The sequence below is a fragment of the Seriola dumerili genome, unplaced genomic scaffold (assembly GCF_002260705.1).
Source record: "Seriola dumerili isolate Sdu_G_001 unplaced genomic scaffold, Sdu_1.0 BDQW01000045.1, whole genome shotgun sequence".
Lineage (NCBI taxonomy): Eukaryota > Metazoa > Chordata > Actinopteri > Carangiformes > Carangidae > Seriola > Seriola dumerili.
Genome location: NW_019174300.1, coordinates 119,991 through 145,040, shown reverse-complemented (window position 1 = coordinate 145,040; position 25,050 = coordinate 119,991). Strand labels below are relative to the sequence as shown.

At 39.2% G+C, this 25,050-nt stretch overlaps 1 protein-coding gene across 1 annotated transcript in view; it reads left to right on the top strand.

The window, feature by feature from the left end:
• The first annotated feature begins 14,439 nt into the window (after nucleotides 1–14,439).
• Nucleotides 14,440–25,050, top strand: part of LOC111217808 (insulin-like growth factor 2 mRNA-binding protein 1) — an 80,815-nt gene continuing 70,204 nt past the window's right edge. The window contains exons 1-2 of the mRNA XM_022739784.1: nucleotides 14,440–14,614; nucleotides 15,797–15,857. Of these exons, the coding sequence (XP_022595505.1) occupies nucleotides 14,440–14,614; nucleotides 15,797–15,857 (236 nt within the window). The remainder of the gene's footprint in view (nucleotides 14,615–15,796; nucleotides 15,858–25,050) is intronic.

Below are 25,050 nucleotides of genomic sequence, written 5' to 3'. Positions count from 1 at the left end.
GACACTATGACCGATCATCCAGTTACTATTGATCACAACACGTAAATGTTACATTTAATGTACGTTTTCTTTCCAGGTTTCCTCCAGACATGTTTTAAGAGATAAAGTATCCAGAATCTATCAGTATACACATACTGTTCATTTCCTGCTTCACTGAGAAGTTCTCTCCAGTTTTCAAGTTTCCATATCACACAGGTGTAAGTACTGGACTAATGATGTCACAAAATCCAGATGCTGCTTCCAGATGTGAATGTTATGTTTAAGGTTGAGCACAGAGAAATGATGATGAATGTTGCTGTGCACAAACATCACAGAGAAAGCAAAAACATTTCTGAGTGGATTACCAGCAGTGTTCCCCACCAATTGTAAAGTCTCATATAAAGTAATGTCTCTTATCACACTTGTATATATGAATGAGTTGTGAGCATTTAAATATTTCTTATAGGCTAGAAGAGGTAAAACTTCCCAGTATTTCACAAAAATAATTCAGAAAAAAATCTTTATGTGTAGCAGAATGTGGTTTTGTGATCTTCTCTGTCCTGTTAATCATCTAACAACTCCTGAGGCTAATTTTCTGACCCATTCATTTACTTTACCACCCAAATTGGGAGATAGCAGCCCACATGATCAAGTCAACTTTACAGTCCAAAGCATCATGTGTCTGACAATACATAGTCAAGCAGACAAAAGTCCTGGGGGCCCAAAAGCCCCAGGTTGTGGTGTGTCAATTAGTTGTAAATAATTGAATTGCAGGAATTGCAACACTATAATAAAGTATAATATCAACTATGCATTATTAAAAACCTTATGTCCTGTTCTTATAAAGAGGTCCTGCGTCAAAATTTGTATTATTTGATGTAATACAGTGCATTTTCCTAAATGAAGATGATGATGTTTTTAATGAAATTATCATCCAGAAAACATGAGTCAGGTGATAACATCCAGCATTAGGAGCTGGTGGCTGGGTGGGTCTCTCTGTATAATGGTGTGAGCTGTCTGCACTGGATTTACTGGGAGCTCGGAGGTCACATGGGGGTAAAACAACTTTTGCCCCTGGCCCTGTAACAAGTTAAGCCATGTTGTCAGAGGAGGATTCCTCCATGTTCAGTCCCATCATGTGTTGCTGTTAACAGACTTTGGTCTAGGAACTCATGACAGAGTTGTCATACACAAATGTGTAAATAATACAAAGTGTTAAAAATAAAACTGCTTAAAACCCAGACTCGTGTAATTGTGTTTGAATGTTACATCTATTTTTTTCCAAAATCTTAAAGACACGTGGTTTCAGAGCAGTTTCTTCTTCTTCTCATTATTATTGGTATAGAAGATAAATTGTTTTATTTCCCGGGTGTCACTCTGAAGTCAACAGGTTTCATTCAACCCTTGTTATACTTCACCAGGCTGTGCGCGTGTGGCGGGAGCGCGCATTAAAACCCAACTTTTAAAGAAATGAATGAACCGACTCGCGCTCTTTTATCGGCCCGATTAAAGACTTTGACGTCATCCATAGCGCGGGACTCCGGTGCAGATTACACCGAATTAAAATCCACTAATCGGTGGTCGGGTCGTTAGTTCGGTGTCAAGGCTCGTTACCGATGAAAAATCGTTAGTGTTTTCGATGACCGGGATCGTTTGGGAGTGTGAGGGCCTCGGCGGATCCAGCCCCGGTGTCAGAGCGGCTCAGGGCCGGGGCTGCACACACAGACAGCTGGTAAAGATAAAAATGATTTGTGACGCTAATAATCTGCATAAAGAGCTGGTTAATTGGCAGCAGCTGTGTCACTGCATCTGTCAACCGGAAATGTTGTTTTGTCAAACCAAAAAAAGTCTGCACTTTGCTTTACTATAAAACCCGCGAATTAAACCTACGTATTATTATTTAAACAAATTATTTTTAGTTTTCATGTCATTAATTTTGATAAATGAATAATTAAAAGAGAAATGAAAGCCAATAACGATAGTTTGCGTTCTATTTTTTATCTCTGTCATAAGAAGTTAATACAAAAGTATAAATAAAAATTATTTTTCAAGACATTTGCTAAAAGAAATAGTTTATATTTTGTTCCGACTGAATAATTATGTTTCTCCGCCCGGGTGTGTCAGACTGTTGCGCCTCATCAGGCCTCCCAGCCGAAGGCCCCGCTTCCCCTCCCGCAGGCCCGGGTGTAGCGCTCCGTGTCGGCCGCTGTGCGGCGGTAGTGGCCCAGACTAGAGGAGCGGAAGAGCGCTCAGTTTAATTAACTGTAGCCTGCTTCACCACCTCCACCCTCAGCCACAATAAACTGCTTGTAGTGTCATTTTAATCACAACTAAAGTTAAAATCAGGTTAAAAAGTGAGATTTAGACAATAAATTAATGAATAAAGATTAACTAGAAGTATTGAAGGAAGCTATTAAACCATAAATATCCAATGTGTTTGTCATATGTAGAATAATTGTAATGATAGGTGGGAAGCAGCTGTTCATCTTAGCTTTAAGAAAAACAATATTTAAGTTTTCTTCCTCTTCTCTTTACTTATTATTTTCTCTTTCTCTTTCTTGTTGAAACTAAACACCGTTTCCCTCCATCCCGTGCAACCTTAACGTTTTAAAACTATTTCTAGAAAACTGAAGAAGGATTAAAACTATCATTTCTTGTTTGCAACCAGATAAACCTTTAGTTTGCTGTCCACACACTTCCTGTGTGAAGTTGTAGTTTTCACATTTAAAACCGAGTTAAGTTTGATTTCTGCTCGTGTTTCTGCCTCGCCTTCACTGCAGACATGAACACTCATTATTAGCAACAAGAAAGTGCAGATTTTTCTTTTCATCATGGAGTTTGTTTTTGTGTTTCTCCAAACCAGCGGCTCCCTGTGAGAGGAAACCTCCTCCCCGCCCCGCTCTCCATTTTGTGAGCCGTGTGAAAACAGCACCAGGTCCCGAGTCTTGTCGGTCTCCGCCACATGAGGGATTTTGGAGGACAGCTACTATTATTTTGATGGCGCTCGTGGTCGGTGAGTCCGATTCACAAATGGTTAAACTCCCTGAAATCATGTTTTTTTTTTTTTTAATTCGTTCATCCAATCCAAACCGGTCGTAAGGAAAACATGCAGCTTTTTTAAAAAAAAGAAATCCAGGCTGCACAGGAGAGTCCAGATCCTCGCTGCACGAGATGGATTCAAAATGTGGAAAACCAACATTAGAGACGGAGCCTGACAGACAAATATGCTTTATTTAGTGAACAGGTTTCCTCTCCTGTTGCAGGCCTAGTTATATTTTACTGAACGGAACTAACCATTTAAATATCTCTCGGTCTTAAATAGAAAACGTATTAATTATAAAGAAAAAATGTGTGGGATTAATCTTTTTTTTTTTCCTTCAGTTCGCTTGTTTCTGTCATTTCACAAAGCTCATGTGTGTTTTTAGTCAGAAAAAAAGCGGATTTGATCATTATAATTTACCTGTAGGCTATGTGCTGTTAGAAATGAGTAATGAAGCATCAGAAAGTGACTTTTCATGATGTGTTTAAACGATTTTCTACAGCCAAATATTTCTGTTTTTGTCCTGTAGTGAAAACATTTCAATAAAATGTTCTTACAGGAAAAGTTGTATTTAGTAAAGCATTGATTTTGGCTTCTCAGTTAATTGTGATGCTGTTGTGGTAACAAATTGGTTTGATTGATATAGTTCTTCTTTCTTTATTTCCTTTGCAAAATTGTCTTTTCTCATCACACTTCTTCTTCTTTGTGTGAAATATTTCAGTTCAGACTCTCTTGTGAAAAAAAGACTTAAACTCCAGATGAATCTTCCTCATTAGAAAATCTGTGAGCAGTCAGACCTCTGCTCTGCAGTCATCCTCCACAACATGAGCCACTCACTGTTCACATGACTTCTTTATCTGTGAAGTGAGGCTGCTCAGGGCACATGCTGTTTCTGTGATGTCAGCACAGGAAGTGAAACCTGTATGCAATAACGTGTTCATCTCTGCCTGAACTAGGATGTTTCCAGTGTTAAACCTAAAATCCTCTAAAGCAGCTTCAGCATTTGAAAACACTTTTATTCTGCACCATTCATTCTGCCCCTGTTTTGTTATATCAAATGAAATACACAGATTTTTTTTTTTGGTACAATTTCATAGATAAAATTATCACAGCAGTTCAGCCTGACATGTTTGACATCTGTGGAAACAGAAGTTTGAATTAAAATCTGAATTAAAGCCAACAAATGCTGCGTTTTGTACCAAAAGACCCAGTGTTTCGGATCCTCCAAATAAAGAGTCTTTCAGGTGTTTTTGAGTCGACAGTAATGATTTAAAATCGTAAATTAAACAGTGTACTTCAAAACGGTACATGCTCAGGGGGACTGAAGGAGACAAAAAGATGCCTGTGAAGTAAAATCTCTGGGAAAACAAAATGTTCCGTTAAATAAAGTAAGTTTCTGATCCAGTTTCAGTTCACATTCATCCCAGTTTAAGACAGTGTAACTAGTTCATAGGTTTATAGGCTGACAATGAAAATGAATAAATGAAATGCAAAGGTCCCATTTTCTTAACATGAATATGAATTTGTTTTTGTTTTTTTTGTTTTTTTGCACAATTTTAAGCGTTAAAGTTCATTTTAAGAAATAGCAGTTTGACAGAACTATCCAAACTCAGGGTTCACTTTTTACCTTTAGCTTTTTCTGGAGCTGGTGGGACGGTTGAAAGCTCAAGCTGGGGTTGACAGTTTTTTAGTCAGTTTTTTGGATTTAGGTTCAATTAGTGAACCTTGATTTTTATGATTTTACTCTGGTTGGTAGAAACAAACAAACAAGTTGCACCGTTTACAGTTTGTTTTTTTTTTACATTAATGTGCACATAGGTACATTTACTGATGAGATGAAATTGTACAAGATTTAAAACAGTTCTGACCACCAGTTCACTAACTGTCCGTACACACTTGATTGACACAATGATTTTGTGACATCACAATAAGTGTGGTAGCCAATCACAGCTCAGTACGCAACTTACAAAGTGTGATGTGGAAACTTGAATCTTACAGATCAATTAGAGCAAATAAACATTGAAATATTAAGAATTTTAAAGAAGATAAATTAACTTTTGTTGTTGTTTTGGAGGGATCTTTAAAAAAAGTTTTAATGCAGTGAAAGTTAGTTTATTTTCACTCGTAGGCCTATCCATTTACAGAAATGACCTGATGATGAACAAATTTTCTGCTCTTTGTTTCAAAATAAACTTTGTGGAAAAGTTTTGTGCGGTCGACTCCAGGACTCTGAAGTAGTGTCAGGTGTGTTTAGCCAAAGTTAACAGTTTAATAATGAAGATAAAATGATTTAATACTAAAAACAATCATTTCATTACATTTCCAAAAGGTGACAAAGTGTGATACAATGAGCACAACCGCGGACCATGTCAGTCAATGCTGAAAGTTTCGTTCATGTTTTCACACTTCTCCACCTCTTGTAAGAAACAGATCATTTTTGCATCTCGTTTTGTCAGTGAATGAATTGTTTTCCTGGTTGATAAAAGTTGTGTTTTAGTTTATACTGAATGTATCTGATAAATTTAATGGATGAGTTTCCAATTTTATTCCCAGTATAAAAGAACTACGTGATGATCAAAAGTATGAACTACAGTCATTCCTGGAGTTGTTTGGTGTTTTGACTTTGTTGAAAAGTATGAAATTTAAACATGAAGCAGCGAGCTGGGGCTGCTTTTTGATTCACTTCTCATTTCACAGAATTCACAGTGAAAAATGATCTCAGCTGTTGATTGAACAAACTGAAGTGCACTGAGAAATTATTACTTACAGATCATGACATACGTTCAGTGGTTGTACTTTGCTCTTCCTGATTCTAGATGTTTAAAATAATTTGTGTTACTCTGAAAAGATTGTTTTCTGCTGGTGAAGATGGAGAAAGTGAATAAATATCCTTCATTTTGATGGAAACGTGAAACCTAAAACCCAAACGTTATTATTTTCCAGATCTGTTCCACCATGGTTGATTTGATGTTTAACATGTCAGTGTAGACTGATGACTGATCGACCTCTGACTGTGCAAAACTCTGACTGTAGACAAAGCAGAAAGTGAAGCAGCTCCATCCTCCTACCTTTCTTATGTTTTCCATTTTTCATTTTCACATTTTTTTTAACCAAGAATCACACATTTTGTTGCTATAGCAACAGTAAAGTTGTGAGGCTGACCAAGCATGTTTATATTTTACTTTTCATATTCTAATTTTTTCCTGTTCTGTGTAGATGCTGATCTGCATATTTGGGAACAACAAAATGTACCATGGCTTGGCTGTGATACAGGTACAAAAACATCTTAACACTATTTACTAACTTTTTCACGAGCTTTTGAACACATCGTATTGTGATGTAAAACAGCAGAGATGTGTTTGAAAGCTCTGGAAAAAGCAAGTGAGCAGAAACTGAGGTGATAATTTCAAACAAGTTCATTCTTGATTTTGAAATCATCTGTTGATGAAACAATCTCACCTCCAGGGTCCAGAGTTTTCTATCATATCAAATGATCTTCATTAGCAGATACCAGTCGTCATTAAAATGTGTATCTCCAATATTTCTCCAGTCACTTCTCGTCTCCATCTGCCGATGAAGACTGTGTCATGTGATCAAAAGCACCAGAACGGCTACTTAACAGAGTCTGAGGTGAGATTGTTTTTGCGTTCTTGAAAACTGATGAGCGATAATGAGGTTTATATTTTTAAACTTATTTTAATAGAGCAGATGAGTCAAAACATTTGTTTTCTGTATTGTAAAGATAAAAGTTGCACTTACATTTATTGAAGGTAGATTTTGGTGGAGGTGAGCGGGGATCACGTGTCACATGTAAAATGAAAACTCTCACTTTCACCTGAAGGAAGAAATCTGTCACAACTGTTTCTTGGTTTTTCTAATGAGCATGTGCACCAGACACCATTTCGACCACACACTCAAAAACAATTACTGTAGTAAACACTGTTTGTACACAAGCACTTCTATATTTACATTTTCAGATTGTTGGGTTGACCAACAGGTCAAACAACTTAATTTTCCAGACTGTAAACATTACAAGCAGCCTACAACACTGAAGCCAGAGGTCAGAGCAGCTGGAAAGTAAGACTGATGTTGTGTTATAGAGGAGAGCCAGGGGGGAGAAATAATGGGGAGAGAAGGTAAAATGAACGGGACCAACATTGAAGCACTAACAATCTGTCTGTGCACAGTGGTGGTGGATCTCATTAGTCCAGCAGCAGACATCCTGTTGCTGCTCTCGTTGCAGCAAATATGCATGGAAAGCATTTGAATACATGCAATCAACTCGAGTTAACTACTGACAGGAAGAGGGCTCACACGTGACTGACATGCAAGTCGCTCTCTGTGCACATCTGACACAGCGAGGAGACAGGAGACAGCAGAGGGAAGAAGTCAGGAGAAAATAAATGAATGTGTGTTGAGTCTGGATGTTTACATGAAAACATTACATGTAATCAGCTGGATTTACATTAAAATAATGATCAAAAAATACAGATGTGGACCACAAATATAGGGTTTGAATATGTTGTGTGCACTAAATATCAAAGATGCCGGTGTAAAAGCCATGACTCTACAAATGAAGTCCAGACAATGTTAAACTCAATTTCTCGTTCAGTTTTGGACGTATGATGCACAGATCTCATTATTTGCTTTTGAACAAGGGGCTTTTCTTTTCCAGCCTGAACAGCTTCATCGTTACAGTACAGGCCGTTTTAATGAGGACTCTTCCTCTCCGTCTTGTTTTGTTTCTGCAGGAAGTCACCGACGTTACACAAGATGCTGTTACCTTCAGCTTCTGGAGGAGGAGCGCTGAGCCTAGAGATGCTGCAGAGAGAAAATCATCATTTGTCATGTAGTTAAAGCATGAAGAGACTCTTTGGATGTAAAGGCCCTTTCATTGTGGAATTTGATGCATCTTTTTCCTCCAATCATTCGATACTTTTTTTCCACTAGAAGAGAGAGAGAGAAAGAGAGAGAAGGAGAGAGAGACGTTTCAGTCTAACCAGGTGATTCTGGCTTTAATTTAACCTGCAAATCCTTCACTGAGCATCAGTTACACCATTCCCATTTATTTCTCTTCTGGTCAGGGATCTTAAAATTAAAGAGTAAGGCTGGCGTATTTTGTGGTTTTCTTATTGTCAATGAATCCCAACAAGGTGTCAGTCTGTCTCTCAGTACTGACAGATTTCACAATGTCGTGGCTCTCAGCTCCAAGTCCACTGATTCCTACTGACGACAAATCTTAGAAAAAAACATAGAAAATATAGAAAATATAGTTTAATTTTTCAAAAAAATTTTCAAGGTTCAATAATTTCTTAAAACAGCTGGTTATCATAGTTTTTAGTTGTAGTTTTAAACAAACAAATGTGTTGGGGACTATTTTCCGCAGCGGATTAATCCACATTTGATGCTCTAGTGAGTATTTGGGGCAGCGGGACGGTGTGTGTGTGTGTGTGTGTGTGCGTGTGTATGTGTGACTGAGTCAAATATAAACTACAATCTGTGTGTTCATGGTGAAAAAGAAACATGTCGCCCAGAGCAACAGTGTGGCGCATTGATATGTTTTTAATAGTTTTTGGACAACAGTGGAGCTCTATGGCATGAGGCAATAAGATATATCAACACACACACACACACACACACACACACACACACACACACACACACACACACACACACACACACACACACACACTCATACACACACATAGAGTACCTGTTCATTTTGTTCATTAATGATTTGGGATTTGTTGACAATAAGAAAGATACAGAATATTACCAGACTTCTACTTTAAAGCTTAATAGATATATGAAGGTAAATGTTACATGACTGGCAGGTTCACCATCGACCTCAGAGACACATGTAATTCTTCTTTAGGTTTTTTTTTAGGTTAATCTTTCAATTATAAGCTGCACATAACTGGAATGCTTCGAATGTCTTCTGAGCTTACACTACATTTCCCTGAAGGCTCGGCCCTTTGTGAAATGAACATGTGATTTGATTATGCTGCTTATCAGGCGCTCAGGAGAGAAATGACCATCAGCAAACATACAAATATCCATACTGTGAGTCTGGCAGGTAGACAGCTGTTACTCTGCAGTGTGACTCCGTCTCAAACATCTGGCTGGACGGCAACATAGCAGTCAGTGTCTTCATGCTCACCCTTTATTTTCAGCTTTTCCAAGTAGTTTAATGAGTTGACAGTGTTAATTATTTCATTTTGTTGAGGCAGTTCTGTTGCTTTAAAGCTTCACATAAAGTTTGAATGAAACAGTGGTGGAAAATAAAGTACATTTACTCGAGTACTATAAGTAAGGTACTTGTACTACTTGAAAACTAGTAAATACTGGACTTTTCAGACGGTTCTCCCCTATAAAACAACCCTACAGGTTGTTAGGTTGTTTGTGTTTGTGCAAGCAGCTCACCCGTAGTTAACCCATAGTTACTTTTTATAATTAAGTGACATCTAGAGTCATGAGATAAACGCGTCTTTTCAAGAAATGCCCCAAAACGACATCTTTATCTTCAAGTAACAAACAAAGCTGTCTGGTTGCCATAGTAATTATGATGAGAGCAAAGCAGGAAGTCAGGTGACGTTGTTATATAGTGACAGAGTTTGTGCAGGGAGGAGGTCAGGATGGACACATGGGTCAACAAAGCACTGGACTTCAACACGGTGCTTAACCATGGCGATGACGCTCCTCTAACCTTAACAAAGCACTTGTTTTTGTGCCAAAGCTTCAAATGTTTTTACCATACCTCTGTCACGTCATAAACGGGTTAGTTATTTATTTTGTGGTGTATCTCCTGCTGCTGTTTCAGGAAGTGCTCCTACAGGTCGGATCAAGGGCAAACAACATAGGCCTATATGGCTGTTCAGGACTTGTCAGTGCTTTTTACTCCACTATTATCTGATAACTTTAGTTACTAGTTTCTTTGCAGATTCACATTATTAATACAAAATATTATCTCTATGATGATCATTTATCAAATTATGATGAATGACTATAGGCTAGCTAAAAAAAAACCCATCCAGCAGTATAGAAAATAATCAAATTTAGGCCTTTTGCAGAAGAAAAGTTCAACATTACTCCTTTTGCATCACCCGAGGCAGTGTGTCTCCTCCTCCTGCATTCCCGCCCAATTCACCCTGTTTCTTCACAGCCTTTGACCTCTGCCTATCCACCCCTCCCCCAACACACACACACAAGGGAAGACTGTTGACAGGGTCTTGTGATGCCATTGATGGCAGTGTTTAGGAAGCGCATGAGTAGAAAAAAAACCTCATTTCCTGACTTTTCTTCCTCCAAGGTGTGTAAAACAGGAATTTATGTCATTTACTCAAGTATTGTGCTTAAGTAGGCTACAATTTTGAGATACTTGTACTTAATTGAATATCTCTATTTTTTCTACTTTATACTTACATTTACTCCACAGTTATTCAGAAACTAGTTATTTTACAGATTGAGATTTCCCTGCAAAGACATATTATGATCTTAAAGACTATGATGCATTGTTATAGATTAATGTAGCCAACATTATATACAATATAACTATGTAAAATAAATTTAATCTCTGATATCGGACAGTTAATTGGACAAAACATCAGACATCTGATGACATCACATGATGATGACTTGGGCTTCAGGAGATTGTGATGGACATTTTTCTGATGGTTTAGAAAATAAATGATTGTTAGATTAAGCAAGTAGGACAATAATCTTTAGTTGCATAACTAAAAATCTGCTCCGCCTCTACGAGCTACAATGTCCACACTCAGCCAACGACATTAATGAAGCCAAAAAGGCAAAACTCAACTTTATTTTTTGATTATTTTAGCGATTACGGCATGAAACTCTTAGGGCTGATGCACATGTTGCAATTTAGATTTGCTGACCCTCATGTCAAACCACGTCACCTGAGAGAGACAGGCTGTAAACAACGGTATTTTGGAGATACCAGGATTTCACTGGGTCATGTAGCTAACACTGACATAATAATAATAAAGGAAAAAATCAGAAAAGACTACAGACAGGTTTTACCAGGAGAGGTACTTTTGTTGGGGTTTGAAGGAAAGATGTTCCCTGGTACCAACAGACGAGTGGGATTAAAAATATCTTTTCTGATATCAGGATGAAAAACAAGCTTGATTTATGATTTATACTATAAGATGTCCTCAAATCTGACTGGCTTTGATGAATAAAGTTCATTAGTGTCCAAGGACAGCAGCTTTCTCTGAATTCATATTCAAACTTCTTAAAGGTCTGGTGCAGGGAAATGACATCTGTGTTTACTACAGGTAACTGGTGCAGAGTGTGCTCATGGGATACTGAGGAAAAGGAAGAAGACATGGTTATTATTTATCACTGAAAGGCTCATTCAATTAATTTGATTTGTTTGTGATAATGTTGAAACTTGTATTAAAAAAAAAATCATGTAAATTTATTCATTATTCATAATGTATAAACACAACCTGTGGATCAAAACAAACAAATATATACATACAGATCATTTCAACACTGACTGACTAAAGGACAAATGTATGGTTTTCATATATGATATAGCCTAAAAACAGAGAATATGTTACCTTAGATAAACAGTGAGCAGTAGAATTCCTGTTTTTAAGTTTCAGTGGAACAGATGTAATCTTTTATCTTTGCTCACCCACACTCCTTTCATTCAAAAGCCTCAAAATATGTTGCATCCTATGTGGTCATTTGACCCCTGGACGCCCCAGCCTGTGACCCCTGCAGCTCCCCTGTGACCAGCCTGTGTGTGTTTCAAGGGGAGGGTGGGGGTGGTGGAGGTGGTGTTCAAGCCATCTCAGGACAATGAAAAAAAAAGGGAAAAACTTCACTTGTAGGCTCTGTTCTCAAAGAACCGGGAACAGGGGTAGAAGAGGTATAGGAAGAGGGGGTTGAAAAGGGTAAAGTGAATCTGGAGCAGCTTCAGAGAAATGAATACAGCATCAAAACTGGTTTAAAGTTGACTATTTAGCAGCTTTACCATTAAACCATCATGCTATATTAAATGGTCTGGAAGCTGCATAATTACAGTATTCCTCTGTGGTGTTATTATTCTGCTTCATATGCCACTTCAGGCTGTTTAATCCAATAAGGATACGGCTGTGGCTACATATGATAATTAGATTAATTTAAGAATAATATGTTGTGTGGTCGAATTTAAACAGGCTTTATACATATGGTTCCAGGACTAATATTACAATAAAAATACTACTGACTAATAACAATAAAACAGATACATTTAAGCTTACCTGGACAGTATCATGAAGAAACTAAGATTCTTAAATAGATACTGGGTCAGATATATTGAGAGAATTTAATTTAATGCGCTTGCAACCAAATATGAGCACAATAGCGGATTTCTTCCTGTATGCTGTTGAAAAATAATGTTTTTTATAATAAACGCTCTCGATCGCTTCAACCATGTTTGGGCAACATTTAGCCTTCAATTCAACCACTTCCAGGGTTTGGATCCATTTTGTGCTCAGGAGCCATTTTCTAACAAAGCGAGCGCACACGTTTCCTCCGGGGCCTGTAGTACAGTGTGCCCACAAAGTCTCCATAGCCTCTCACATGGAGGAAAGAGGTCTTTTAAAAACCCAAATCCAGACTTGCGAAATGTAAAACAGGAGAGTGTGAGATATGCATACACTGGACGCATTGAGCGCCAACGTGAACCACAGCCAAACTCTGTAAATGTGTGTGGGGGAAGAGAGGCAGGCCCTGTGCACCAGTCACTGCCTCCATTTTGAGAAGCCTTCTTCCACGCAGAGGGGCGCGCGGTGGTGTGTGTGGTGCTGTAGCCCAGCGACTGCGCCAGACTGTTATTTCCTCTGCGCCCCTCACAGAGAAATATGATAAAAAACGGACGATCCACGAAAAGCTTACGCGCCTGCTTGGGCACAGGGGTGAAGTTGTATTTTAACTCTGGGTGCCGCCTGTTGGAAGCCATGACCTTAGTGAGCAATCACTACCACGGTGGTTGTATAAAGTGTCTTAAAAGCAGAGGGGCGGTGCAGTTTAACGCCAAGTATCAGCTACATAGATCCCCGCCCGCCTTGCTACAACAGCCTGCTGTAGTTCCACTGTAGCACCGCCATATCGGATACAATGTTGCTCTTAATGGGGCTCCAGGCATTTAGGCAACAATGTATCAAAGTTAGTGGAAGGTTTCCAGGTCACACTAGAAACATTTGCGGCCCCTGAAGCAAAAAATGGGGCTCTGAACCTTTTGTTCCGCCGCCTCACACAGCCAGAGGTTCACCATAGGTCATTTATGTAACAGTCATGACAACTAACTTCTTCCCCCACTTATCATATTCATCCAGAGGGCGGGAACAGTTGAGAGGTGTGGGTGCTAGGCCACAGAATTAGCAGGCGGTGCCTTGTTATTTAAATACAAAGCGTTTCTAGCCGTCTAGGCCTTAAGCTATTCAACACAGGGCGAAGTGAGTTGAGGCAATAAAAACAGAGGTTGTCCGCTCTTAGCTTTTTTCGCTTACATTACTGTGCAGTGGAGGAAGTCTGGTCTCTCTATAGCATAATCTCCGCCCGCAGAAACGTATCAAGCTTATGTGTGGTACGTCATGTTGCATAAAAGCACAAACTGCGCCGTGCACGATTACAGTATGGATAGAGGCGCGAGCCATAGAGTTAAGGGGGTTTCGGCTTGTGTGTGCCCATCCGCGCGCACATTTGCACACGCGCTCATCTGGTGAATACCCTAGGATAAGATGGGGAGCCCCCCCCCCCTCCTGTCTCTAACCTACTCCAAATAGACCACGTGGTTTCCTCTTTGCAAACAAAAAAAAAAAAACGTGAATTGGAGTCGGTGGAGGGGCGGCGTCACCCCTCCGCCGGCAGCAGGCGGATCGCTGAAAGAGGGAAGGGTAGAAAACTAGAGAGAGAGGCGGAGAGAGAGGAAAACATTTCTCCCGACTTGATCCCGCCATAGTTTTTCCCACTCTTCCACCATAGACCCATCATCAAATCCACCCAGTACAACCCACCTCCTCCACAGTGCGGTAGAAAGGCTATAGGCTGCTGCTTTATTCGTCTGTTGGGGCCGGCTGCAAGTCAAGGGATTTCATTTCTTCTCCTGCTCCACTTATTCAACTGGATTTACAGCTAAATTCAATACCATCTGTTTTTACACTTTTGAAATCTCATTTTTAGTTTTCGGCCGAGTAATAAATATTTGTCGCGTTTTGTACTCTTTTTCCTTTTTTTGAATAGTCGCGATCTAGCGTGATTTCCACTTTCAGTTAGTGTGGCAAGTGTGACAATATCTTGTTGCGCTATAAGCAAATTCAGGAGAGAAACTTTTTTTGGTGGCTTCAATTTTAGTTACTCCAGGGTTTATCTTTTTCGGTTTTGGACTTGGAAAAACAATTTCCACCATGCACAAGCTATACATTGGGAATCTAGGCGACAGCGTTACTGCCGAGGACTTAGGAAAAACCTTTGACGACCACAAGATCCCATACTCCGGACAGTTTCTAATGAAAACCGGCTATGCGTTTGTGGATTGTCCGGACGATCAGTGGGCCATGAAGGCAATCGAGACGTTTTCTGGTGAGTTACCGTGGACTACTGACCGCTAAAGACCCCCCTCTTCCACCTTTAGTTTCATTCATTCTACAGCGGTAGACGCCGGTTACAGCCCCGGCTGCATGCACACCGTCAGCGGCGTGCCCCAGTTTCACTCCCCGTCCACCTCCCGACGCTTCTAGGCTACTATATGAACACACTGGTTAAAAATAAATTCACACAATTATTTTTATTGATGCTAGCTTAATGAATCGTAGTGGTTGGAGAGCTACACACCCAGGGGAGCCATTCAACTTTTGCAAGGGGGAGGGACACACGTAGTGTAAACGTAAAGGTATACAGTAAGTCCGTGGAGAATGCTAACCACTACTTCACATTATTGCTATTTAACGAATGAGATTTTATTTGATCTATTTATAACATAATTCAGGCTTTTGTGCTCTTTCCTAAGCCGTGCATGTGAGTGTCATTCAGATGTGTTGCACGCCTTACACTGGGTTGACTACTCTCTTGTGATATAGAATGAAGCCTTGCTGGCTCTCCTCCCCCTTTAAGCCGACAGTCCACTATGACAAAGATAGAAAAATATCTTACCCGGTGCACTTATCCAAACAGGCCTCACTCCAACACGAATCCAAAAAATGTAGCACCGTCGTGGTTAAAGCTTGATTAGCCCTGTGCTTTTTGTAGCTTATTTCTTATGATTTCCTACATATGTAACGTGAGGAGGCAAGGTCGCCATGCCAGTCGGCTCCCTCTGCCTCTACTTCTGCATTAGACCTCACGAACATGAACACCCAACCCCCCTCCCCAAAGGCACATGGGAGTTTAAATCTTGTTAAAAAAAACACACACACACACCACAAGCCATAAGATACATTTATATTCGTAAAGTTGTAGTATTGTATCTGTGTGGGTTTAAGTAGCCCATTGTGTGAGTCAAAGTGACGAGCTTAGACCATTCACTTGTGCCATGACTGTGAAGTCCTGGTTTGGGCCCTTTGAACCCGTATCCTGCTTCTCGCGTGCTCCTAATTGTTATCTTTGTGTTTGCTGTGTCACAGATTTCAAAAAGTAATCATTTGGGGTTCCTCCACTTTAGCTACACACCCAGAATACAGCTCATTCCCCCCTCATAGGCCTGCAGTAGCTAGTAAACAGTTAGCATGTAGCCACAGTGTATTCTGAACCCGTTTTTTTTTCCAGGTAAAGTGGAGCTTCATGGGAAACGCATTGAGGTCGAGCACTCCGTCCCCAAGAAGCAAAGGTACTAAACAGTGCTCAGTACTATGTCACCCCTCCCCCTTCTCTCTAAACCCCCCTTTCATGTGTTGCATCACCTTGTCTGGGCCTTTTCTTTTTCATGGAGTACACCACGATTTCACTCATTAATGTGTAATTAGAGGTTAACGGTGAAAATGTGCCCAAGTGTTCCCCCTCTCGTTGGAAGCCATGTGAAGGTTGTGCTCGGCCGGGGTCTGCTTGTGTTTTTGTTGGTGTGACTGAGTGGAGCCTCAACTTTGTCGGCCATTGCTGTGGAAGTGAACTGTGACAGCTTTTAAGCTAGCTCCCTGCCGTGTTGTTTAGCCCAGTGTAGCTGGAGGATTGTCTTCATTTGAAATCGCTGGTTCTGGTTGAAGCACGTTCAGATCATATATTCTTTGCAAACTCAGCAGACTTAAGCTACAACCTCGTACTGGAGCCTTTGCATGTCTGCAGGTCCACCCCTGTCATCTACAGCTACACTAGCTATTAACAGGTTTTTAGAAATACACTGGGAAATTTACATTAGGCTAATGTGTGTCTTCTGTGGCTGTTTCATGGTTAAGTTTGGCAACTTATTAAACTCTGAGACAAACTCTGAGTACACGCATTTACTCCTTACATGCAGGTTTTAATACATTGTAGTGTAGGTTCATGTTTACATTTCATTCATGTGTGGCTGCAAATCATTTAAAAATCGATACTATTCGTTATGACGTTTTTACGTAAAATTCACTCTTAATATATATATTTTTTTGGCTTGGTAAAAATATTTCCAGCTGTAATGTAAATGTTGATGTTTATGTGATTTAATGGAGTCCTAATTATTTCAAAAACGTTGAATAAATTCAGCACAAACCTTTATGATTTCCTGAAAAAACACAGCTGTGTATTTTGAATTTTTACAGGCAATAATTGTAATAATTCCTTTCAATGTTTTGACCTGTTTTCTGAGCAGCTGTAGAATTAAAATAGAATAAATATTTGCCCATTAAAACATCATGATTGTGAAGCATTTTAATGGAAACAATATACCTGTAGCTCAGAGTTGTGTTTTTAAAATGAAATTCCCTCTGTGCAGGGGATAAACTGGGATCCATTGTAAATCAGCTGCTCTGTGTTAATAGCCAGACTTGACCTGCTTTTAACAGTATCATGGAATTCGCCTATAGACCATCTTTCATGCCTGTAACCTTTGGCACAGATACGAGGTGAGCTGTGAGCACAGCTCTCCATGTTCTACTGTTTGGCCACATGTGTGCTCATGTGTGTGTGTATCCCACTAGCTAAATGGCCAGTGGACACAGATTTCATCCTGTTGGTTCATTGTTTGCTTCAAATAAATTCTAACATTATGTGTGATCAGCATTTATGTGATATTGTGTGTGAATGTGGGTAAATGTGTGAATTAGAGCTGGTTTTAGGCACCTGCTCTGCGCCATAAATGTTGCAACATAGCTGTGGAGCAAAAAATACTAGCAGTGTGGTCTTTCTGGAGCTGAATGGCGTTTGGCAGTGAGGCTGGATCTCACAATTATCGTCAAACTGCAGAAACAGGTCACTCGTCATGCTTAGGGAACCAACATGGCAGCAGGCTGTAATTTCTTATAATCTCTCAGCGGGTTAGTAAATGATTCTGATGGTGCTTGTGTGTTGTGTTGTGTGTGCACCAGTGTCCCAGACCCTTTTTTTGTTGATAACCTTGAAGAGCCATAATGATAAAGGTGATTTGTGAGATGGGGGGGCCACCCTGGGCGAGTCAAGGCCTTCAGTGGCTCCACAACACGTGGTGCCTCCACGCAAAGAGGAGTCACTCCACGTCAGGCAGTGAGGGTAAAATGGCGAAGCTCTGAATGAAGCAGGAACACTGCACAGGCAGCTGTTTTTTTTTTTTTTCTTTTTTTTTTCTCACTGGGTCTCCTCTGCGCCCAGCTCACCCTGTTAGCAACACAGCTAGCATACTTCAATTGCTGTTGATGTTAAAAAGTATTCCAGTTTAAACATGAATGCATTATGGGAGAGGATTAATACCATGGGAAACAATTTTATCAAGCCCCATTTTTAAAATGGCCGTTCATATATCCAGCTAACGAGAGCCAAATTATCCAAATTATGTCCCAAAAATTATTGTTTAAATATTTATGTCAAACATCTGCTCAACTACTGTACCCATACATGTCTATGTGATGCCTGAGTGAACACAAGTGTACTGCATTGCTTAGTTAATGTTTAAAAAACCCCAGCTGTGACACAACAGCAGCAGTGTATTTGTTAATGAACACTAATTTGAGCAAACAGGCGACTTTCTTGTTTTTCACAAGGTGTGCTTTCACACTAATAACCAGATAAGTGAAATAATTAATTCCCTCTAACTACTCCACAACTAACAAGAAGCTCCTGTTTCATATCATGTTGATCTTTGCCTTCTTTAATCTGACTCCAGTCTTGTCAAATCCTGGGAGTATGTTCAAGTTAGCAGGTCCGTTATTGCTGCTGAGTGTGTAGTAGATGGTGTGTGCACTCTATTCTGACATAGGAGGAGGTGTGTGTTTGTGTGGGAGGGGCTGGTGTTCAGAGGGAACTGAACCCTTTATTTAAGGGATGGGATCGGGGGAGGAGGTAGGGGGGCAGTTCTAGGGTTCCACTCCTTCTTTCTGTTCCATAAGCGTCAGTGTTTAACCCCTTGTAGGCTGCAGGGGGCGCTGTCCATGGCTACCCCCTGACCCCTGACCAATGCTATGGATGTATACGCTCTGGCTGTGTGTGTGTGTGTGTGTGTGTGTGTGTGTGTGTGTGTCAAAAAATGGCTGCTGTAACACGGAGATGGAAGGGTTTTAGATTTCAGAGACAGTCATAATATTCATCATGAGGCTGAGCGAAATGTGTGTCAGGCTGCAGAGGTTTGTGGGAGGTCAGCAGGAGAGGTAGAGGAACAGAGGGAAGAGCTGGGAGGGGTGCAGGGGATGGGGGCTGAACGGTGAGTGTGTAAGAGTGTGTGTGGTTGGGGGATGCACAGAGAGAGCAAGCCATCCTTTAGAGAGAGAAAAATGTACAGATATCCTATAGTGATAGATTGTGAATGTAAAAGTAACCAAAAACCAAAAATCATTTGAGTATTTTCAATTTTAAATTTAACAAAAAAAATCTGTGGCTCCACTCTACAAAAACACAGTTTGTTGCTGCAACCATTATTCATTTCATTTATTTAAGGGTTTGTTAGGGATGGTGTACCAATAATAAATTGTATTTTTAAATTTTAATGTAACAAAACAAACATTTACAGAAAATTATATTTATTGAAATAATGATTTAATAGGTTTTACACCAATTTGACAGCAGGTGCAATGTATTCAAATTTAATTTTTAAAATGCTTTAACTTTAATTAGAAAGTAAAAGATGGTTTACCTGTTGTGTTATCTGAATCCACATCCTAAATACATGAAGATCTGGGTCTGTTGCTGTTTTATACACTGTACAATAATTAATATCACAGTTTCCTGAATCAGCTTAGCTTTAGAAATACCTGTTCTTACTGTGCCCCTTTTGGGTAGCAGGAAGGAACATTATCATTTGACCTAATTCATTATGGCTGTACCTGCTCTCTCTGTGAAAATCACCAAAAATTCCCTCTTTCATTTATGCTGTAGAAAAGAGTGTATCTCATTGATTGGTTCATAGACGCCAATATAAAACACACCAATCTCAGCTGCAAAATCTCTGATTTATTAGCTATACATTTGGCTGCAGCCAGAAATAATGTTGTCTTCAGATCGGGTGTCATCATTTGGAATATTTTCTTAATCGTAACTCTACCTTTACGTGTGGATGTTCAGATGTGTAGTCACCAACCAGAGCTCTGTGACCGACTTCACTCAAAAAGTTTCAGCAAAATAACAAATGAATCCAATGTCAGTTTTTGTTATAGAGTCTGAAAGAAATACACATTTTCTTACAGATTGTAAAACAACTAAATAAAACAAAAATAAATATGCAGTTGATTTTTCTCATCCAAAAACTGGAAAAAGCAAAATTGCATTGGTGTCTAACATTTGTTGTTGCCTGATGCATCCAATTCTCTTGTTAATCCTCATGTGTTCTGGTTGTAACCTCCACCACCCTCAGACAAAAACCTTTTTTTTTAAATCTCAGAAAATAAAAAGTAAATCTAAGGTAGCTGAGCTAAATATAACTATACAGCATCCCGTCACTCTGTGTGTGTGTGTGTGTGTGTGTGTGTGTGAGAGAGAGAGAGAGAGAGAGAGAGTGTGTGTGTGTGAATTGAAAAGAGAGAATCACTTCCTGTTCCTCTCATACTGTTCTAGTTCCCTATATTCCCCCATAAGTTCCCTATAGAAATATAGGGAACCTGTAGGCTATAGTTATGACGTATGGATCAAAGGAGGTATATTCAACTCCCAGCATTCACCCTTCAATCAATCATTATGACCACTTGGTTTTGTGAGTCTGTCCTCCCCCCATCATTTCCAGCCGATTAGTCTGATCAATTCTGTCACAAAATTTTCAAATAAAATTAGTTGTGAAATGAAGTTGAAAGATATTTTTGCTTTGTCCTTCATAATGAGAACGAGTTTGATCAAACAGCTTATGACAAATGAAGATCCCAGTTCTCCTGCCATTCACTGACAGACTGTAAAATGACTCTATGGTGATAATATAGTTAATATAGATAATATAGTATAATAGTTTAGAGAGTTAACCAGGTGGGAATATCCTATATATTATTAGGATATTCACACATTCTCATTAAATAGCTTAAAAGTTCACAATATATCTTTCTTTTGATGTATAATCTTATTAAATACCTATGAAACATTCAAACATCTTGAGTCTCGTCTTGGCTGCACCATCACAACAAATGGCTGATTTTTGATACTTCAGGCATCATTCATCATTTATAGTAATTTTTCCACTAATGTAGTTTCATCTATATCTACAAAATATCTAGAATCCATCCACTAAGAGGAGGAATGGCTAGTTAGTCAGTGGACCTAACTAACTAGCTTTTTCTGCAGCTTTTAATCGCATCAGTGCATCAGTGGATGGAGTTTGATCAGATATAAAGTTTATGAGTTGATGTTTTTCTGTCAAACTATTGTCTTCAAGGTTGAGAACAAACTTTCACGCTCTGTTTTCTTGTTCTCTTCGAAGTAAACTTAGAACTTTTCAAAGCAACTTATATGACACGTGAATGAGAGCGGTTAAATTCATGATAAAGACACCAGTGGTTCTTAGTCTGTCTGGCTTTTAATGACTCTAAAATGAAGCAGTTTTTAACTGTCATCATTGGACGTAGTGTGGATATGAATTGTAGGCAGTTTAACCGAAGAAGACGTAAAAGGAAAAAAAAAAAAGAAAAGTCAGATTCGAAAGCAAAATTATCGAAGATAAATAAATATATATTTATTTATATCTCTTATCCCCTTGAGACACCTGGACAGATCTCAAACTCCAGACATTACCTTTCAAATAACATTATAAGATGATCCGTCAAGAACACAGGGGAAATTGATATCTCATGTTAGATTAAACAGGTTAAATCCAAACAATTCAAACGTTCAGTGCAGCAGCAGATGTAAAAATCCAGGACAGGTACGGGTACAGTTGGTAAATGGTTGCTTATAATGGTCAAAGGGACTCTGTTGGTGAACATGTCACTTCACACTGAAGGTAAAATTTTCTGCAAACCTCCACACCCTCACCTGGAGAGCAGAGACGCCTCCAGTTTAAGACACTTTACCAACAACTAGTCCTTTTGTAGTGGAGAAATATTTCTCTTCCATTAACATATTTATTCTTGCCCAAGAAACTCTGTTTTTCATTAATGCACACAAAAGGTTATGAAAAGGTCACAGAAGTTTACAGTTAGTTGTGTGGTGCATGATACAGCTTGACTGCCACTTTGTGACACAACTTGACAGGAAATGACCAGTTAAAGTCAGGGACCATTTTAAACTAATTTTTTTTAATATATATTCTGGAAACCAATTTCAAACCCCTCCCACTGCTGTCATACTCTTTTTTTTTTTATGATGCATTATGACCCTAAGAACTATTATCAGCCATTTGTTGTCATGTCATATCACTGACAAACTTAACATTCATTTGAGCCTCTTCACATTATTTACAAACCTCCACCTGGATCTGTAGCAGTTAAACAGCTTCAGTTTAGACTCAGTTTAGACTTTTTTAGATGCTTATGAAAGACAAATCAATAGCGTTATTATTTGACAGATTTATATACATTTAGAATGTTATATAACTTATATTTAATTGGCAACAAGATTTATACATGTGGAATGTAAACTGACAGGAGCATGTAACATATTTAATGATCTATAATGAAACAATTTTGGATGATTTCCAGGAGCTCTCAGTCCTGGTTACTGCCACTTCTGGTATGAAATGAGATATAGCTAATTTTGTGATATATGCAGATATAGATTTGCATTGCACCCCTACTTTATACATCCTACATATTCTAAACATCCAAACAAATGCCCTAAAATAGTTTTAGTCCGTGTAATGCAGCAGTGGCAGATTTAGTTTTCTTGTACACGCACACACACATTCAGTGTCGCTGTACTACATTCACTCACCTGCAGAACGCACTCTTATTTTAGGTTATTCAATCAAGCAAAAATGTGTTTGTATGATTAGACTGTCAGTAGTTAGAGATGATTACTCATCTGTAAAAGCAACAATTAAACATACTACTAATGCACGGTCATACTGTTCTGTTAACAACCTCATTTAGTCCTTTATATCCACCTTGATTTCTCATTGGGTTCATATGGACGCCATCCTCACTGACTCTTATTCAGTTGCACCAGTGTTGCTTCAAGCAGGAAGGTCACAGTTCACTGAAGTTGTTGGGGGTTCAGCGTGTTGCTCAGGGACACTTCGGCAGGGTGGATGCTTCAACAGTCCTATAGAATCAGATTAACCCGTAGTGAGGTTGAATGGTTTAATAGTTGTTATCAGAGACAGCGTTGAGATTGGAAATTTTAAATATAGTAAACGCAGATGATGTCCAGAATCATCCATAGCCTCCATTTGCATGGCTTCATAACATCACTGTATCTGATGTACATTATGACTGCAGACACTGTGACAGAGCGGAGACTCCGCTCTGAGCTCAGGGCCCGACTCTCTCATGTCACCATCTGTGCAGGACGTGTTTCAATCTTTAGCAGAAGAAAAATTGGTTTTATTTTGGCTAAAGTTAAAATGTGACTGAAAAACTCAAGTCAGCAAGTTCTGACATATAAGTGTCCTTTTTGCAATTCCTCTTTCCAGTTTCACTCCAGAATCAGACTTTATAATTCACTCTTTACTAAGATTTCTTTCTCATGTTTCAGGGTGTATTTTGTAGATTTTGGAAGATTTTGTAACAGGAAATTCTATTTTATTCTATTCTATTCTATTCTATTCTATTCTACTCGAGGAGCTGCAGCTGTGTTCCTTATTTCCTTGCATTATGTAAACTGTTGCAACTTTAAATGCACTCAAAATACATCATGCATCTGAGGGACTGTGAATGTGTAATTGTGTGTGTGTGTGTGTGTGTGTGTGTGTGTGTGTGTGTGTGTGTGTGTGTGTGTGTGTGTGTGTGTGTGTGTAGTCAGGGCTTTCACACAGCAGCACACACTGAGTGAGAGAGAGGCTCGGAGAAGGAGAGGCACACCATGGTTAGTCTCCCCTTCTCTCATGGCCAGTGAGGAGGAGGAGGAAGAGGAGGAGGGGACGGTGGGCGGAGGGAGCAAGGGGGGTGCGACCAATCGTCTGGCAGCAGCACCTGCAAGCAGCAAAAAAAAAAAAGTCAATAGGTCCCCCCCCCACTTCCCTCGCCCACACGCATGCTCTTACTTTATCCTCCCCTCTCTCTCTCTCCCTCCCTCTCTCTCTGTACATGCCTTCACTGTCTTTTTTTGTTTTCTTCTCTCCCTCTCTCTGGTACAGTATGTTCATTTCTGTCTCTCCCTCTCCGTTGTTTTCTCTTTCATTCTCTCTCTCTTGGCGCGTTGCCATTTTCTCTGCACCATTCCAGCCTCTTTGCTAGAGAGAGAGAAAGAGAGAGAGAGAGAAAGAGAAAGAGAAAGAGAGAGAGAGAGAGAGAGAGAGAGAGAGAGAGAGCGCGCAGCAGAATTAAAGGCAGACAAACACATGAAGAGATCCAGTGAGAGAGGGACTGAGAGAAAGATAGAAGATGCATGTGTTTTAAATTTGACTTAAGCTGAGCTGCATTTCTCGAGCGTCTCGGACAGAAAAAGATTTTGGACATAGCTGAGCTGTAATTTGATTAAACGGCCTGCTGAGCTGTAATCTGGAACATTTATTACATTCTGCTTTCTTAGGAAACACAAAGAGAGAATTTCATACCAACAAGACTATAACTGTGGGAGATACATGCTGAAACACGATGTTCACGCTGCAATGATTAATCAGAAAGCTACTTTGATCACTGGTTAATTGTTCCAACTCCTGTAAACTGAGGATTTTCTTTGACACTTAAGACAGTTATATGAAAGTGCAGGTTTTAGAAGGTTGGTCCAATAAAATCCACTTATTATTAACAGGAATTTACACTATTTTATAATGATTAATCAGTTGATTGAGAGAAAAGATTAATCAGCTATGAAGGTAATTGTTAGCCTCAGCCTTATTAGCATTGACAAGTGAAGGAAAGTTATTATTATTTGCTTAGATACTGTACTTAAGTTAATTCTTATAGTGCAGACATGTAAAGATAGGATTCCTTCACAGCAAACGTACTCTCTAAAAGTACATAATTAGTGTTGTATTAAAATTAACTTTTGAGCCTGTTCCTTAAATGGCTCAAATGGTTTGTTTTGTATCAATTGTTGTAGATAAATTCTAAGGTTTCATTTCATATGGATATTTTATTGGTCTTATTTTTTTAGGGACATCTCTTCTGATTGGTGTTTTTTTTTACATTGCTGTTTAACTTGGTGGGCAGAGGGATCCCAAACATGTTGGAATATGTGCTTGTGTGTGACGTTTGTCTTTCATGTCTGCTGTGACTCATCGCTGTTGTTATTTGTCACTGTGTGTGTGAAAACTAACTAGTGTTCCCTTTAGAAACAAAGTTATCTAATGTAAAAAAAAAAACTTTTTTCTGTTTTGCTGTTTTAATGTTTCCAGTTCCACCCTGTTT